The sequence below is a fragment of the Strongylocentrotus purpuratus genome, unplaced genomic scaffold (genome assembly GCF_000002235.5).
Source record: "Strongylocentrotus purpuratus isolate Spur 01 unplaced genomic scaffold, Spur_5.0 spur5_scaffold_15, whole genome shotgun sequence".
Lineage (NCBI taxonomy): Eukaryota > Metazoa > Echinodermata > Echinoidea > Camarodonta > Strongylocentrotidae > Strongylocentrotus > Strongylocentrotus purpuratus.
Genome location: NW_022145600.1, coordinates 7,663,024 through 7,682,251, shown reverse-complemented (window position 1 = coordinate 7,682,251; position 19,228 = coordinate 7,663,024). Strand labels below are relative to the sequence as shown.

At 35.7% G+C, this 19,228-nt stretch overlaps 1 protein-coding gene across 13 annotated transcripts in view; it reads left to right on the top strand.

The window, feature by feature from the left end:
* LOC581976 (prominin-1-A) overlaps positions 1 to 19,228 on the top strand; it is a 102,203-nt gene that overhangs the window by 18,811 nt on the left and 64,164 nt on the right. For all 13 annotated transcript variants that reach the window (XR_004064116.1, XR_004064115.1, XR_004064114.1 and 10 more), the window contains exons 3-4: positions 6,334 to 6,413; positions 7,084 to 7,289. Coding sequence is in view for 9 of the 13 variants with exons in the window: in XM_030985479.1 (XP_030841339.1) it covers positions 6,334 to 6,413; positions 7,084 to 7,289 (286 nt within the window). In the remaining 4 variants the exon portion in view is untranslated. The remainder of the gene's footprint in view (positions 1 to 6,333; positions 6,414 to 7,083; positions 7,290 to 19,228) is intronic.

Below are 19,228 nucleotides of genomic sequence, written 5' to 3'. Positions count from 1 at the left end.
GTACATGTATGCACAAGTAGGAGATATTTATATCAATAGTGCTTTCCAGTGGGCAGGTGCGGAGGGGGGGGGGGGGATCAAGACTTTGTATTTTGAATTTACAAGCAGTTTCCACCTCCATGTAAACTGTGATTAGTCAATTTGTCACACCTTGGAAATTCACAAAAAATACCCCCACTCTGTCATGATAACTTTTATAATCTGTTTCCCCTCTTTAGTCTTCACTAATTGTAAATACAATGTAGGTAACACAATGTAAATATTGTTTTTTTTTTAATGATGCATTGAACTCTTATTGCTATGGTTGCAGAATTTTCAATGTTAAATGCACCGGTACATGTACATGTATGTGCAAAGTCTATAAGAATATAGATTATGCATAAAATACATGTAGGAGTATTATGAGCAAGTTTATTTTACAATATTTTTTCATCCAAAGTTCATGCATAAGGCAATAAAAACTGTGCAACCAAGTGGTGAAAAAATATTGTTTAGGATGAGTCAACTGAAATTTTTGATCAAAAGGAAGTATCTTGATACGTAACACTGGGCTGCTCGGAAACAGTTGAGATAATTGCTGCCCCATCATTTCTATCTCAAGCTTCTTCTCAAATTATTCCAATGCAATTGCAGAAGTAGTAACACCTGTTTCCCCTCCATCTCTCACTCTGAATTTCCCGTTTGGTTAATGTGTTTGGGGAGCAACGACCTGTTCCAGTGCTCGCTGTCACTGTTCTGTCAATTTGTCAAATCATCCTTCCGTCTGATTTCAAATATTATTTAGCTTCAGCCCAGGGTTGAAGCTCAGAATAGGATCCTTAGGCAGAGTTCATACAACAGTTGTTTCAGCCCAGAATCACAGTTTTGAAATACCCTTTGTCTGCCCCCTGCAACATTTTGAACTCTTGTCTTTTTATGTACATGTACATGTATGTGTTGAGCTTTTATTGCATTCACTGAGAATGGCTTAGTATGGTTTTTCCTAATCTAGGTTTTAGATATTGCATGACATAATTTTCATTTCCACTGACTACAGTGTACATTTCCTCATACTGTTCAATATTCAACAATTTTATGTCAAAAACAAAAATATCAAATAACTAAAGAGGATGTTTGCAAAGAATAAAAAATGGAGGAATGGGTGAGTTCGATCAATAATAGTCATTAGGACATTAGAAAAATTATTTTCGTATTATAAATGCAGTTTGAAGAAGTCTCAACACACAGTAGGGGAAGGTGAAAAGAAACAAAACATTTATAAGCTGCAGAAGAATCTCAATGAGAGAGAAACTAGGAATCTATTTTAATTTTTTATATTTATAATAGATTATTCAATATTGCTTTTGACTTTGCAAAAACATAACAAATATGTATACTGTATACATACATAATATTAACAATAGAATGAACAAAATATATAACTGATTATACAGGACATGGTGGTACAGAAAGAAAATTGAAAGCAATAAAATGTATTTCTATTTTATTTATTGGTCGAAAATCATTAAAGAATCTATTTTAAAATCTATTTTAATTGGTCGAAATTCACTTTCAACAAGTCATGGACTGTAATGACTTTTTGCATTTTGAACTGGTTAATCTCTAAAGTCAAAACTTAATTAGTAAACTGAAAAAGACTTTAGGACATTGCCTATGAGTAATTAATGGAAAATTTTGATCATCAATGTTCTTGATGATCGCCAAACGTATTACCTACATGTACATGTATGCAAATGGGAAAAGACAGTATTTTTTATGTCGATTATTGATAGAAAAAAAATATTTTGATCAACAGTGTAAACACTGGTTGCCCTCCAAAAATATGATTCTAATTAGAAAAGATTATCCAATATTAACTTTTGTAGTGAGTAATAATTGAAATATTTTGATCAACTGACATCATTATAAGTACATTATTAACTACATGTACTGTAGATACATGTAAACAATAAACATTCCACAGTTGTGTCATAATAAAGGATTTGCAATTTGCAAATTAACATTCCACATATACAGTATGTACTGTACATGAATCATCAGATTACATTGTAATCTACATGTATGCATGTACAATGTATGCATGTGCTGTGGAAAATATGGAATCTCCTTTTGTGCTCTTCTTTAATTTTTAATGTTTCTGTTAAAGGGAAATCCAACCTTGATAGCAACTACTCTAGAAGAAAGCAGAAAAGAAAGCAGAAAATCAGTCATGGAGACTGGTGAAAGTTTGAATCATATTGGACAAAATATGAAAAACTTATGCATTTTAAAAAGTTGTAATCACTATACTGTATGTACAGTACATGTACAGGCACTTCAAATTGGCTGAATCAGTATTGTCTCTGTGATGTAGTGGCAGATGACTTTTCCATTTGTTCGAACACACAAAATGACTAAAATGTATAATAATATGCCATCCGTAATATATTTTGACGAGTGCCCCAAGGGAGAAAGCACTTTATAGGAGACAAACATAAATTATATATATTTTTGTAAACAACAAACGGGAGACTTGCCCTTGTCTGATGTCACAATCCATGGACCACATTGCCAATTTGAGATTCACACTGATTTAGTGATCAATATCTTTTACATGAGTGCAGTTTTACTTGTACATGTACATATGTCCACAATAATTCATTTATAAAATAAAAAACAAATCATAACATATATTTCTTTTATTGATTAAAAAAAGTAAGGCAAAAGTTACACTACATGTAATTGTATGTCCGTGGTTTACTACTGTACATCAATGCAGGAAGAAAATTGTTAGTTTATAAAATCTTGTTTCGATTCAGTGACGTTTATCTTTACTTTCAAGTCCTTGCTCATTTCAAAACAAACACCACTCTCACATCCCTCTTTAATTACTCATACCTGGATGATGAGAATCTCAAGTTTGGCTACAGTTATTTAAGCTACATGTACATGTACATTCACACGGGAGCGTCGTAGTTTTAAACTTTCAGTCTAAAAACCTTTTAGTTAAAGATGAAGTTGAGTTCTGGTCATGCGATTGCATTGTGAAAGAAACGGTGTGGAACCGACCAGAAAAGGTTGATCATCTAGCATATAAGAATTTGTGTGTATTGCAAGGTTCTGGAATCATCAAAATGATAAGAAATTTGGCCAAGTCTTGGTAAAGTTACAAACACTTGCACAGAAAGATGTATATGGGACTACACGAACACGTGGCGTAAAAAGCCGACCCCCCGATTTTTACGATGTTACATGCATATTTAGAATATGAAGGCATTTGAAGAGCCATGCTTTTCAGGGAACATGTCTTAACTGATGTTCTTCCACACTTGCATAATAAGAATGAGTAATGCTCACAAATTATTTTTCACCTCTTCCCAGAACTCAACCTTCTCTTTAAAGGTAATACAAAGTTTTGGGAAATTTGAAAATTGGGTGGATAGGGATTCTTTGGCCGTTCAATTGTAACTGCGACCATGAACATTTCAGAATATGTAGTTGTGATATATAATTTCCAAACGGCAATAGCTAATCGGTCGATTTTAGTCAAGAAACATTGCTATATAGCTTAATTAATTTATCTTGACCTTGAGAGTGAGCTAAACAACATAAAGAGTTTATTATTTACAATTTCATAACTTGAGACTCGATTTCAACAGCGACAACGATCACTGAATATTGTAGGATTGCATACATGCTTCCAATACATGTACCCTGTATGTTCATTTGAACCAAATTCATGACCCCATACCTGCATACCAAAGCTTTGTATTACCTTTAACAACGATCCACTATAAACGAGACAGGGGTTCACAATCACATGGGACCAAAACAACAAGTAATCAAAGTTTAAAACTACATTCTACAAGATGTATGAAATGAAAGGGAACAGGGCCATAGGGTTAAAGGAGGAGGTCAATACGGGTACATCAATTACATGTAAACAACTGATTTATTCATACCCCTTGTAAATTTGATGTTTTTTTTGTTTTTCAGAAGGCAAGAATGCAAGTTGGATTGGTTGAATTACAGCTTTTTTGTTTAATATGTCACATTCTCAATAAACATAAATTGGGTCAAATACATTGTACTTACCATTTACAAACTGTACTTAAAAAATTACAAAACTTGGTAAAGGTACATGTATGAATAGTTAAGTTAAGTGAACATTATTTAAAAAAAAAATTGTATCACCGATTTCCATTTAGCCTTTCCCATATCTCTTTCTCTCTTTTTTTGGGGGGGGGGGGGTGGGGGGAGGGGGAGGGTGTACATATTCCTGTACAACTGTACATGTATTCTCCTCTCGAAAGCTTCCCAACTGATTGTCAGCAACTCCCTTTCAATCCTCTTGACTTACCAAACTTTAGGAATGATAATCTAGAGAATATCGGGCAGGCCGAGAATTATACTAGTGTCATTGTGTGGCTATTGACATTCAGTATGAAGAGGAAATGGGTCAGTTGTTGTTTGTTTATGTATATTCCAAAACTGGACATCTTCCTTGTTATGATAGTGTTGAATTTTTGTTATTAAGTGATAAGATTTGTCACACTATATTTTTCATCCTGATTATTATAGATTACTTTAAAAAGTGTTATTTTCTTTCACACCTATAAAATTCTTAATCTATTTATTCATTTGTGTCGTAGTCGAGCGGTTTCATCATTTGACTGGAAATGCAAAGGCAAAAGCAAAGTCCTGGCATGACACTTATACTGTAGTTAATAATCGAATGTTTTTCCATGCACATATTAAACACATATTAAAGCAGAGCTGATTAAGGAAATTACATGTTTATTTTAAAATCCCCTAAATACAGGCATCAAATCGGTTTGTTAATTTTTCCAAAATGGAGCCACATTTATAATCGTGAATTATTTGATTTTTTTACATGTATATGCATTAGTGTTTACATACATGTACATGTACATGTACATTGTGTACACGTAGTGTGATGGGTTCCTCGATGGTAACTGTGTGTACATTTCTTTGCTACAAAATGTATATCAAAGGTACTTTGACATTTATGGAGTACTTTCAAGATCTTAAAGAGAAAGTTGAGTTCTGGGAAGCGGTGAAACATAATTTGTGAGCGTTATCATTTTAATATGCAAGTGTGGAAGAACATCAGATAAAAAAATTATCCCTGAAAAGCATGGCTCTTCAAATGCCTGTGTACAGTGCTTGTAACATTACTAAGACTTGGCCAAATTTCTGATGATTCCAGAACCTTGCAGTACACACTACATGTATGCTAGATGATAAACCTTTTCTGATCGATTCTATACACCGTTTCTTTGACAATGCATTCGCAACTCAACTTTATCTTTATGTGTATGTTGAAGTGCTTCCTGGGGTATAACATTATGAGTGTTTCATTTTCAAGGAATCTAGAGGCAATAACAGGAGAGTAACGGTAATGGTGGATAAAAATGTATTGAATAAATCAGAGTGGGGTTTTCCCCTCTTGTTTACCCGGTCTATTGTGCAAACATATTCAAGAGACATAAAAGATGCAATGACGCACACGCTGTAATTAATGATACCAAGGCTGATAACTGCCTCCGTCTACGGCTGATTAGATGGAATACAATATTTGACTTTCGTTATTATAAGAATCAAAGATTTCATTCACGTATTTCCTTGTACAACAAATATGTGATATTGTTTGAATATTATGGCAGCCATGTACATTTAGAGCTACTTATATTTGATACAATAGGCGGTGTCACACAGAAAAATCCCTTAAAAAATCCCTTGAAAAATCCTTTCAAGGGAGAATTTTCTTGCTTCGTTAGAGGATTTTTGAAGGGATAATATTAATGACAGACAACAATTAAGAGGAAAACTACACCTGCAACCTACAGTATATCAAATTGATAGGTCTACAGACTTTTAAGAAGAGCATGCAATTAATACCTTTCTTCTACTTCCTTCTCATGATAACTCTTTTCTCTCTTCTTTCTTTTTATTTCTCATGACACCACATTTTTTAGCAGAAGGGAGCACAAATGCTACTGAATTTTGTGGAGTTCAGAAAATCATTTGATACAAAATTTGGTTTTCAAATCTGTGGCATACATGTATACTGTACATGCTGAGTATCGTCGTAGAAGTAGAAGTAGTAGAAGTAGTTCCGCATACCGGTATACCAGTAACATACCGGCATACCAGTAACAAAGGTGCAATATACATGTACTGTACATGCATGCAGTATTTCATGAAACATTTTTATTACAGATAGTTTTAATTAGAATATTAGATATTTATTTTCATAAAGCTGCCCTTGACTTTGGTCTTATAATTGTATCATTGACTTTCACCTCTGTCATTTTCTTTTTCATTCCTCAGATTACATCCAATTTGCTCTTGAAACCGTCTACAATGAAACGTCCTACTATGAGGATAATTGGCAGACAGAGATGTGGAAGGTGAGAAATAATTTTTTTAAATTTTGAGATACCAATAGGCCTGTTTCTATCAGACCGAAGTTGCGAAATAACCCGCCATTTTCAGAATCGGGATATTTTCCTGAAGCTTGAAATTGCGTTTTCACCAGACCGATACACTCATCACAAACTAGATGAAGACGGGCGCAAATTACATGTAGCCTGCTCTTTCCCAAATAGCAAGTTATTTTGGAAACAAGACCAAGATTTCTTTGCCATCAGCACATAATAATATTTAAATTTCCATTTTAACACGGTTACATTGATCACTTGCTTAAAAAATGTCATGATATATTTCTCTATATACATGTATATATATATTGTAAAAAAGCGATGATCATATTACAGAGGGCTAAGTAATTTCCCCTGTGGATTCACAGAATATTGCTTTCCAGTATATTTTTGAAAGTTGTCTCATTTTCTTGTATTTTCATGTTCTCAATTTTCTTTGGTGCCTCAAGCATGGAGTTGACATTATAAATACTCTATGTTACTACATGAAATTGAAATATACATGTATCACTTTAACCTTTTGAATAGTCTTAAATATGAAACACTTTTTGGAAGAACTTGAAAGGATAAAAGAATTAAAGGGAGTTACCGATTCATTAGGAGCTTTAAATTTTATCCATATATTTTTTTTCCCCACCAGATCATGGGTCTTTTCGTGGGCATCATCGTTTGTGTCTTGTTTGGCATTCTCTACTTCATAATCCTCCCCTTCGTCGGGTTCATATTCAGCTGTTGTCGATGCTGTGATCGATGCGGAGGAAAGAGGGTGCAACGAGAGAGCAAACACATGGGATGCAGTAGGGTCACTCTCACCCTCTTCTTCTTCTGCTTCACCGGCATCATCTGGTAAATATTGCCTTAAAAATGTTTTTTCCTTTTTTTTCCCCGATGAGCATTGTTTTATTCTTAATCATTGGCATAAAAATATGCTTTCAATTATAAAAAACACCTTTTCAATGATATTTGCCTTCAATCTAAAGAAGTGTTATTAAATTTAATCCTTAATAAGGCAGTCCAATTGAACAATATGTGTGCAGATTTCAGGTTGATATTAACTTAAGCTTTTAAATAGATATTGAAAAAAAAAAGAAATAGAAAATTAGCACAATAGTGGAAAAGTTGTGACAGAGTCAAAATACTGTACGTGTTCGAGAAGTAGGTGGAAACAAAGAATGGCGTAGGTAAAGATGTGTGTACAGGTGTATGCGTACAACCACGTGTGTGTGTATAAACATAGGATAATGTAAATTACTGAAATACATACATTTAAATAGAAATCATCTGAAAATGCAATTAAATTTGTATCACTGAGCAGTGCTCTGGTTCGTACAATGTGTGTTATCCATGCGAACAGCTGATGATTTTCTTTCATACCGGTAATTACAAAAATTAAAAGAAGCATAAATTAAGCAATGTGATTGCCCCCCCCCCCCAAACAAAAAATCTTTGTGTGAGAACCCCCTTGCTTTTTAGCAGTTATTGCAGAACCTCAAAGATTGCTGGTGGTTTAAAACCTGAAGCTTCTGAAACCATGAGTGCAATTCAACAATATTATGAAGTTCTGTACATGTAGTTACATTGTTTAAAGTGGCCTAAGGTTTGCAGAAAATTTGCATTCAGTTCTCTGAAAATAGATTCTTTCATAAAGTATATTGTATTTTAAAATAAGAGAAACTTTAAAATTCAATCATCATTTTCAAGAGAAAATTTATCTGTCTTGTAAGAATCCTGTTGTTAAGTCATTGATATTGTCATAAATACATATCATATCATACTTATCAGGCAATCTATACCATTGACATTAATTGTTGAAGCCAGAAGAGCTTTAACTCATCATCCTTTAAAAACTCAGAGTTAACGCCATTCTGGCTCTAGAAAGTCAGTATAATGTTGCTACTCGCCATCCTCCAGTTGTCAACACATTCATGTATACACAAACGTACAATGGTACCTTTAATAAGTCTATATGGTTGTTGAGTCTAGCTGGCACCGATTGCGTGAGTAATTGGTATCAGTGGATACCAGTATACCACTCAGTTTGGGCGTTGCCAGTTTTCCTGGTCTACAATTACCATGATTCAAGGTATTTACCGTTTGTTCGGCAGGCATCCAATTACAGGATGTTATTTTGTTATCCTTTGCAATCCCATACAGTGTACCTTGTGTCATCAAATGATAAAACAATGTATGTATGCACTAGGAAATACACAAATCTTATATTATACATGTATGTAGGTAATTTACATACAATAAGAAAAGGCAGCTCTAGTCTAATTCCATGCTGTGAGATAATTGTTTCTTTTTGGTATTCTTTTGTGCGACATTTCAGAATGTGAAATACAAGAATTATTTCTAAACCACAGGCATAGAAGAGTAATGCATCCATTTCCGTGTCCATGAAGTATACAAATATTTGGATTGCTTGAAAAGCCAGTGGTATTTTTAGTTGAAATATTAGAAGATGATTTGGAAGAGAGAATAAATATTATCATGGCATGACGAACAGGCTATCAGGTTTATCTAAGGTGCATCAGGTACTGACAGAGCTTTAGATCAGGTAGCAACGTAGACCTCCACATCATGAAACAGAACTGTTGTTTTGATTTTCCATCACAAACATGCATTACACTTTGGTCTAAAATCAAAGCATACTTTCACTGTTAACTTCAAGGGATAATCCTCAAACTACATGTACATGTACCGTATGCAGGTTTTCTGCAACTCCTGAAATAATCTCCTTTGAAACATGTATACAACTGTACATGTATGCTTGTAGCTCTATGTCCTTTGCTTTGGGCATTTCTTTGTTGAAGGAATGAAAGATTTCCATCAGAAATTTAAAACAAAAAAATAGTAGGTTGGTTGGCCAGGTGAAAAATTCACATGTATACCCTCACTTGGACATAAATGTAGTATATAATTTTGTTTTTATCTGGGTATTTTGTTCTGTTTGTTATTAGTCTGGTGTTGGCGTTGTTCTTCTGACATGGGGGTTAACCTGTATGCGAACATGTACATGTACTCTGCTCTGAGTAATAGGGAATAGGATAAGTGAAAGCAAATCAGGCATGGAGAAATGCATGTTCCATTGTCTGTCACTTAGCAAATGAAATGAGATTGATTCGTAATCATCTACTTTGACGCGACGAAGCAATTAAAGTTCATTATTCAAACAAAAAAGTCAATTATTTCACCATACATGTACATGTGCTGCATGCTTGAGTTGTAATAAAGTGGCCTCATGATCTGGCTGTAGGACCAGTATTATTGCAACTTGTGCCGGGGGGGGGGGGGGGGGGGGGGGGGGGGAGGGGAGGAGGAGGAGGAGGGGGCAAGGGGGTTAATATTTATAAGGTTTCAGGAATCTTTCAGAAGAAGAAATCTCAAGTGGACTCGGTAGGCAAGGAACAATATGAATCTGAATACATAATTGGCTATTTAAAGCAGTAAGCACCACTGTAGAATACACCAATTTGTCATTGGAAAGTACTTAAAAAAAATAACTTTAAGAGGGCCTTTTGGTCCTGAAAAGCGCCATATAAGAACTAGCTATTATTATTATTATTATTATTATTATTAATACAAATAATAATTAAAGCATTTGATAATTGTTGGGAATTCGAAATGAAAAAAAGTCATAATTTAACGTGAGTCCATTTCTAAAAATGATGATCAAAATTTAAGTTGCGCCTTGCTTGCTTCTGTGAATTGTGACAAATCACAAATGCCAGATGGCTGAGGTTCTTGGATAATTTCTGTTTCAAGATAAGTACATGTACATGTACATGTACAGTGTACATGTACAGTATAGAGTTGACAAGTATATTAGTGTGTTGTGGTTAGCTCTGAAACAAATTTGCCACATTGTGATCGCAACAAGTTACATCCATAGTAAACTGTAGACTTGAACTGTGTACATTATTGTAAAAAAGAATCTATGATGATTTTGAATGGCCGAGTCTTTATTTACTCTTCGATATTTATACAGCTGTCCTTCCTTTGTCTATCAAAACAAAATGATATGCTCTGGCAGCTTATCAGCCGCTTCATTTGTTAAAAAAAAAAAAAAAATATGTGGGGATAAGATGATTGAAATTACATTTCTCACTTCATTTTGGAATTCATCTTTAGGAATGAAATGCATTGCCCAAAATTAATCAATTTGATATCCAGTCTCTCAGTTCTGTTTGGGCGCATAGATGATAGTGACAAGATATTGCATCAATATTTATGTTTTTAGAATCAATTTGTGACACACACATGGTGTATTTTTTAAAAAGGAATCTGCAGTTTAGAAGGATCAAATATCACAAAAGCAGATTCCTTTCAAGTTAGACTTGTACATGTATACAGGGTATGCATTATCAATTTTTCATTATGTACACTATGTTACTCTTTACATTACATTTTAATAAGAAAAAGGAGCAGCCAAATAATTTCCATATTAATAGATTTTGATGCTTATAGGCATTACACATATCAGAGGGGGGGGGGGGGGGGGGGTTGCTTGTGAACAAAATCTCATCAATGTGCACATTACGTAGGCCTCGAGTTGGCCAAATAGCCTGCTACAGTATTCCTGATTCTGGGAAATAAGCCCAAAGTTACAAATTGCGTCTTCATCAGCTCAAAACTTAGCTCAAATAGAGTGCTATTTTTGCAAACTAGCCCAAGAAATCTTACCGAGCAAAATTTATAGCCCACTATTTTGTGATGGGGTTAATTTCCCGAATCAGAAATAGCAGGCTATCTGGCCAACTCGAGCTGATGGTGACAGGCCTAATTTGGAGTTTTTCCACACTACTTGGCAATGTTTCATTTTTTGATTAACAAATGTAGCTCACAACAAAATTTGGTAAAAGTTCATTTGACGAGACGAGACTAAAATTCAGGGCTGTAGTATGTCAGCGAGTACGACAATCATGTAATGATGTAGAAAGATATTGGTTGATCTTGTTTTGGAACTACATGTTGTACTTGGGATTAGATTAGTGAAATGAGATGAAAGCTAGAAATCCTTTTGGGGGATCAAAGCTTCCTTGGAGATCTCTTGAGGAAGGAGGAGCGGCGGTAATCCTTGATTGTAATTAGTCGTGATTCAACGACCTTTCGCCTTGTTTCCCATCGGTCCCTGATCCTACGAATTACGGCAGAGGAAGAGGATCTTGTAGCGGCAGGAAGGAGGGAGGAGAGAGTCGTGTCAACGCCGATTCATTGGGACAGTGAACGCCGGTGGGCCGAAGGGTAAAGTTGTAGATCCGCCAGATAACCTTTTGGGAAATCTGATTCGGTTTATCGTCAACTGTCGAAACCAAGCTCTTCAGTTTGGGCATCTCAACTTGTGAGCGTGTATAGGCCATATACTTCTGCTTGAATTAAACTTACAAACGTGAAAAAGAGCCAGAAAATAAATACCTCTAACTCTAATATGGGGAAAGAGTAGTACATATACATGTACGTGTACTTTGTTTCTGCTCTTTTTGGAAATTTTACAGTTTTCCAACATGAGATTGGTATACAAGAGAAGTATTTGCACATAGTCTAGCTGGTTTGTTTGTTAATACTCATAATTATTTTTGAATTGCTTCAGAGTTCAGACATGGTGCAGACAGGCTGTGTATGAAGTACATTGTACATGAACTTATCAATCTTAAAAAATTATACCGGTAATTAAAAATCATAAAAAAGTAAACAAACTGAGTGCAGCAGGAAGTTCAATGTACAATGTACTGTATGAACTCATGTATTATTTTATAGAATCACTTTAAAATTGTACCTTGTACTCTCTGAGGCAGTTTTACATCTACAGTTAACAAATACTTCATTCATACCCTTACTAAGTTTTGTAATTTTTAAGTACATGTATGTGAACAATTGCTTTACCCTGATTAATATTTCTTGAGATGTAACATAAAGCTTACAGGTAATACATTTAATACTATTCAACAAAGGCCCCAATTCAACCAGTCTACCTTTCATTCTTGAGTTACTAAAAACATAAATTTACAAGGGGTTTGAAAAATTCAGTCGTTACCTGTAAGGTTTAATTGACCCCAGGTTATTTGAAGAAGCCAAATATTACTTTTACAACTTACAAGCCCATGCACATGTAGTGTAGTTTCAAGCATAAATTAATGTAGTGTCTATTATGCTTTCTTAAACCATGTAAATTCTTGTTCTTCTTTGCACTTGATGGTACAACTTCAGTAGATTGACGTCCATTACTGTCTTTGATATTGCCATTGCCTCATTGATAATACAGCCTACAGGAGAGAAAAGAGATAGGTATTTATTTACATTGGATGAATGCGTTAACTTGGAAGGAAGCATGGGAAATCATCACAGTGACACTGATTGACCCGGACAGTTGGTGCGGTGGCGATCAACACATCGAGGGCCCCAGGTCAGATTCTTCAGCGATGGATGCGTCTGCAATCGCGGGAGAGGGATGTGAGATAGTTGAAGATTAAGCCTGTACAAACTAGCAGGAATCGCTGTCAAAATATTAGCCCCCTATTATCTCCAGGGGGAATTCCCCTGTGATGGAAAGTGGACCGAAAGAGGGAAAGAGGTCGTCTGGCCTGGGCAGGAATGACAGGAGTGGCAGTAAGAACGGGTCAGATGAGATTACCGGTATGGTTCCTTGCGGAGTTGCGATGATAATGCGCGGTATACACCTGTATGTTATTACATCTAGACAAGATATATGGGATTCCTTTTTGCTTGTGTGATTACCTACGTACACCTATATGTACACTGTACTACTATCATATCACAGCGATACTGATTATTCTGAAATAGATAAACATCCTTTTGTTGAACTGATTTGTTTGGCAAATTATCTCCCATGACTTTACTGCAGATTTACTGCATTCAGTGTGTCTAAAGGTATTTGTACATGTTAAAACATAAAGCTGCTTTTTTAGATGAATCTTTTGAGCTTTTATCAACTATGTTTAAATGAGGCTATTCTCTTGTGGAAGTGAGGCTCTGGTCAAGACTGTGAGTCCTAATGGTGAACTCCTGAATCAGGCCTAATGAACCCAAAATGTCTCTGGTCTCAGATCCCCTGAATTGACCCAAAACACTTGTATTTGCCCTCTTATTTTGGTCCCTCAAGGGTCGCCCAATTTGTGTCCAGGTCTAAGGGCAGGATGCAGACAGATTGAAGACACATGCCATGGTCAATTTATGACTTGGTCTTTACATTGCCCTGACTTGACTGACCAGTTCAAGCAAGATAATGACCCTTTGACCTTTGGCCCAATTGGTGTCTAGACATTTCTAGCCATCTGCAAAAGTTACAGAACTTTGAACTTTAGGCTAGTGCTTTTCTTTGTTTGAATGTCAGAGCAGTGAGAGCGAGAGCACTCCTATTTGAAAGGGACATTTACAGTTTGAAAACTACATTTACCAGAAGCTAATACCGTAAATGCCTTTCAGAATTTTGTGTACTTGTAATATCGTTTTCCATGGAAACAAGTTTTTAAAATGAATATAAAATAATTAAAACAAAGAATGCATGGAAAAACAAAATGGAAACAAGTTTTTTAAATGATGCCATTCATTTCAAGTAGGTTCTGGTAGGCCTACAACAGTCATTCAAAGCTACATGTAATTAGTATCCATGGACACGCAGCCATGCTAAACATGAGGATTATATCCACCCTTAGAAATGGTGCACTGACAATACAATTTGGAATTGACACATACATGTACATGTACATGTAGCAGTTTCTGTTATTTCCCTTTGTGTATGACAATCCATTAACAGACAAAATTAAAACCTGATGAAATAATCACATTAAGGAATTGCAATTCTGCATTTATAAAAGCGTAAGTGAAATATAAAATTGAAGCCAATTAAAGCCAATTGAAGCCACCCCCCCCCCTTTCCCCAGATCAATAAAGTTCATGCTAAATTGCTGATTAGTCACTCTGACAAGTTTCTGTCCCTTTTTAGTATGGTGTCATCCCTCCTAGAATGTCTCGTCTGGCTTTGGTTCTGCCTGACCTGTTTAGGTTTCTATCCTCAATTTGAAGAGATGATTTTCAACCCCCAGCAGCTATTTGTTATAAATCGTGGTGACGATATTGAGCATGATACATGTAGCAAAAGTATGGTTTTAAAAAGCTTTTTGTGCCATTCAGAGCCTTAAAAGAATTTTAAAGAAAGAGAAATATGTATAGTAAATTGATTTCTTTTGATTAAGGCACAATAAATTTCGTCAAGTTTCATTTCTACCCAAAAGTTCACACCTACATGTACACTACAGAAAAAAGTGAGATTTGAAAATCAATTTTTGCATCGCGATCCAAAAATCAGTTTTTTTTTGTATGTGTGGACAGAATAATTACACTAATCTTCGCGATCCAATTCCCAGTAAGTCTTCCTATTTTTTAGAATAATCGCAATAGTTTGCCGGGCGCTGTGTGTGTGAATGGTGTTGAAAATCGAAAATTGATTTATTTAATCCCAGGATTCCAAGTGTGCATACATGTACATCGTCAAGATTCACGCATGTGCAGTTGGACGTTCTTGCCGTCGAGCGAGAATTCTCCGTGTGTGAATGGTCGCCCCCCCCCCAAATATCAATCCTTGCATCGCGATCCAAATCGCACTAATTGTTATGTGTGAACGGGCCTATACTAATCAAACATTTGATTGAGAGGTTATGAGTCACTTACTTCTTGAAGATTTGAGAGGTTCACACCTTGTGTTTCAAAGATCATTATCCAGAAATCATTAACCTTGCAACAAGGAAGTAAGGTACAGCATGGTATCTGGGGGGACCCTGTTTGGTTTAGTACCGGTATCCCATTTCTGTGAACAGTTTCAGGATATTTACATATCTTTTCTTGACCAGAGTGCCAACAAATATTTGATTTCAATATTAGACAAGGAACTGTAATGAAGGAAGTGCTGATTAGAGATGACCTGAGAAGTAGTTATACTATTTTGTATCAAAACATTTGATAATAAGAGAGAAAAGTTTTCAGAAAATATTGAGAAGGTTTCAGAAACTTCATTTACCGGTTATGAAATCCCTAGCCTAGGAGCATGATACGACTATTGCACCTTCATAAATTTACAGTTTTATCATGATATTAAAATTCTTTCATACAGAGAGAGAATTTTTCAGAAAGGGATTCAAAAGTTTAATTAACAATATCCACAGCCTGGGAGAGTACCTTTTCCAATCGTCATTTACTTCTACTTGTGTATCCATCCATTTATATCAAATCGAAAAAACAGTTTCGGTTTTCATGTCAGAAGTCAGAAATAATTAGTTGAGATCGCTTATGAGCATCAATCAACAGTATCCACGGCCTCTGAGAAGATTATCACCCTTCCTTTATTTCCATACATTCTTCATGTTTAAATATGTCTTCATCAACAAGTTTCGGTCTGTGAGTGTGAGAGAGAGAGAGGGAAAGAGAGAGAGAGAGAGAGAGGGAGGGGGAAGAGAGAGAGAGAGAGAGAGAGGGGGCGGGAGAGAGAGAGAGAGATAGAGAGGGGGGGGGGGTTATTATCATGGGAGATTTCATGTTCTTGATGCGGAATTTATGAAAAGTCTAAAATGCTTGAATTTTTGCTTTTGAATATATTTTATTTGAAGGTTACAAATCGTCCCTATTTTCACGTGTTTTCATTGTAGGTCGTAAAACACACCAAGTTTTGGTCTGTTATAGTGAGAGAGGGGGGGGGTTGGGGAAGAGAGAGGGGCCGGGGAAGAGAAGAGGGAGAGAAGAGGGAGAGAGAGAGGGAGAAGAGAGAGAGAGGGGAGAAGAGAGAGAGAGAGAGAGAGAGAGAGAGAGAGGGGGGGGGGGGGAATGAAAGAGGGGGGGGGGGGGAGAAGAAATGAACGGAGAATGTTTCGAAACTCAAGAGCGTCCAATAACAGTAACCTCAGCCCCAAAGAACAGTATCCACCCTTCCTTGTTTTCCTGTGTTCGTGGAATATGTCAGGAATATATCTTCCTTCAGAATGTCAAAACCGTTCATGTCCTGGTTTGATAAGATCGAATCAATATTTGTTGAGAAACCGCTGGTGTAAACAAGGAAATATTGTGAGGAAATACATGTACATGTACATGTTGGACTTTGTGTTTTCATTGTGGATCATAAAACAAACGTTTAATGATCCTTAAAGAGATGGTTGAGTTCTGGGAAGAAGTGAAAAATAATTGTGAGCGTGGAAGAGCATGGAAGAACATCAGATAAAAATGTTCCATGAAAAGCATGGCTCTTCAAATCCCTTAATATTCTAAATATGGCAAATAACGTCAATTTCTTATCATTTTGATGATTCCAGAACCTTGCAGTACACACCAATACCTACAATGTATATGCTAGATGATCAACCTTTTCTGATCGATTCCACAACGTTTCTTTCACAATGCAATCGTGTGACCAGAACACAACTTTGTCTTTAAGCTCTCAAGTAACAATAGCCAAACTTGTAACCTTTGTACATACATTTCATGGAGAATATCCTATTGATGTAAACTTTCATATATCATCAGGTTTAATCAGCTAGAATTATTTTTGAAGATAATGGATTAATTACCGGTACCTTTGAATTTATGTAAAAGTCGCAACTTGAAAAAGTAGATTGTATATTAATGAAAGAGCATTGAGTCTGGAAAGGGATTTTGCAGATGTTTTTTTAATTTGTTTTCTCTGTTAATAAAGAACAATTAAAACACAAACAAAAACACCAAAAAATGATAATTTTACAACTGAAATACAAAGGCAATTAAATTTACATGTATCTTTGAGAACTTTCAACATGAGATTATACTTATAATTTCCTCAGCCTTTTATTGTTAGTCATTATATTGTGAAAGTCTTTAACAGTCTTTTGCAATAGAACATACTGTAGATGTAGTAGAATGTAAATGGAAAAAATGACATGACTGCAGTTTTTAACTTTCAAAGCAAAATTTCAAGACAAGATATAATTACATGTATATAGCTTGAATTTGCCCATTTGGTTATTTAAAATGAGATGCTTTACTCCTGATTTAGTTTGTAGTAGTTGCACAGCTGTAAAATCTGGAATTTTAAAGCTGACCAATACAGGATATGGATTACTTCCCTCACATGGACAAGCACCGCTAGGAAACACGTCCCGCAGACCTCGGGGTGGACAAAGCGAGACTCGGGCGCGGGTCGCTCTGAGAGCACACTTCCTCCACCGAGCGTTTCCGAGACAAAAGTTCAAAGAACTTGCTTGTTTGGGAGAAGAGTTTCCTAGCCCACAGCCCTCTTAATAATCCAACCTTGCCCATCAATCATATGGGATTGTCAAAAAGACAAATCAAATTATGTCCCTCATTAGGGGTAATTACGGCCGACAAAGCGATCCTGTCGCTCAAGTATTTGAGTGGCAAGAATATAAAGCAGCCGTAAATCGTGGTTTCTATTGTGCATGCAGTTCTTGTATTGACCTGGAACAACATGAAGATGTTGATATTATTATTTAAGAAGGACTTGAATTATGCACGGGTCTGCAAGAAATGACCCCTTGAAATCTACAGTGACCCCAAATTTTTAACTTTTAAAATTTATCTTGTTGAGAAACTTGTGTAGGAGTCACCGGGGTCATATCTTTAATAGTTTTCTAAAGGGCTTTAAATAAAAAAGAATGTGTTAGTTTGTCTGCTGAGAGCCAGAAGGGCATTATCTTGCATCCTAAAAATAATAATACATTTATAGAGCGCAGAAACTATCCAACATTAAGTATATATTCTACTGCGCTACAAGAGCTCCTGATATGCTTAGATTTACAGTTAATTAAAAAGATGTGTTTTCAGTTTCGATTTAAAGACGTTTACAGATGATGATTTCCTGACTTCAAATGGCAAGTTATCAGAGTTTTTGGGGCTGCACAAGCAAATGCTTGATCACCTAGCGTTATTTTTGTTTTGATAGATGGGATCTGCAGCAACAAAGTATCTCGGGAACTGCGCAAGTTGCGATTGTGTTGATTAGGTTTGAAATTCAACAGTTCTTTGATAATGTAAGTGGGAGCTTGACCAAGAAGTGCTTTATATACAATCAGCAAGATTTTTAATGTTATTCTCTGGCGTACTGGTAACAAATGTAGATTTCTTAAAAACATATATTACTATTCTTACTCACAACATACAATTTTTTTCACAAAGTCTTGTTTGGTTTGAGGGAAAATATTGCATTATTTAGCCTTAAAATATGCGCCATATTCTAGTACATGTACATGTACATGATAGTGACCCAAAACATGGTTCTGGCACCGAGTTATTTACATACAGTAAGGCCTTGCATAGGCTGAGCTGAATATTACCGGTAATTAAAAAGTAAGGAAAAGCTAGGTTTCATGGACGGGTCACCCCCAGTGGGTTAATAATTACCGTCTGTACTGTTAGAAATAGTTGCCATGGTAACACCACTTTGTCTCCTTGTGCAAATTGGAACAGTCTGCAAGGCACGCAGGAAAATGCAATGTGCAGGAGTGAATGGGAATATAGGGCCCTGCATGACGTTAACTTGTCATGAATTCGAGATGATTGTTCTGAGTGAAATTGACTCTAAATTATTATTTTAGTAGTATTTGCTGAATTCTCCCATTATTGTAAAATGATATGAGGTAAACACCTTTCTAAAAAATAGTTATAAGATGAATATGGAAATACTTAAACAAAGGTCAGCCATATAGGGGGGGGGGGGAGTGGCTATTTTATTTTCAGGTTTGTAAATCCAACCCTAACTGTGATAGGAAGTGTAAACAAAGCCATAACTG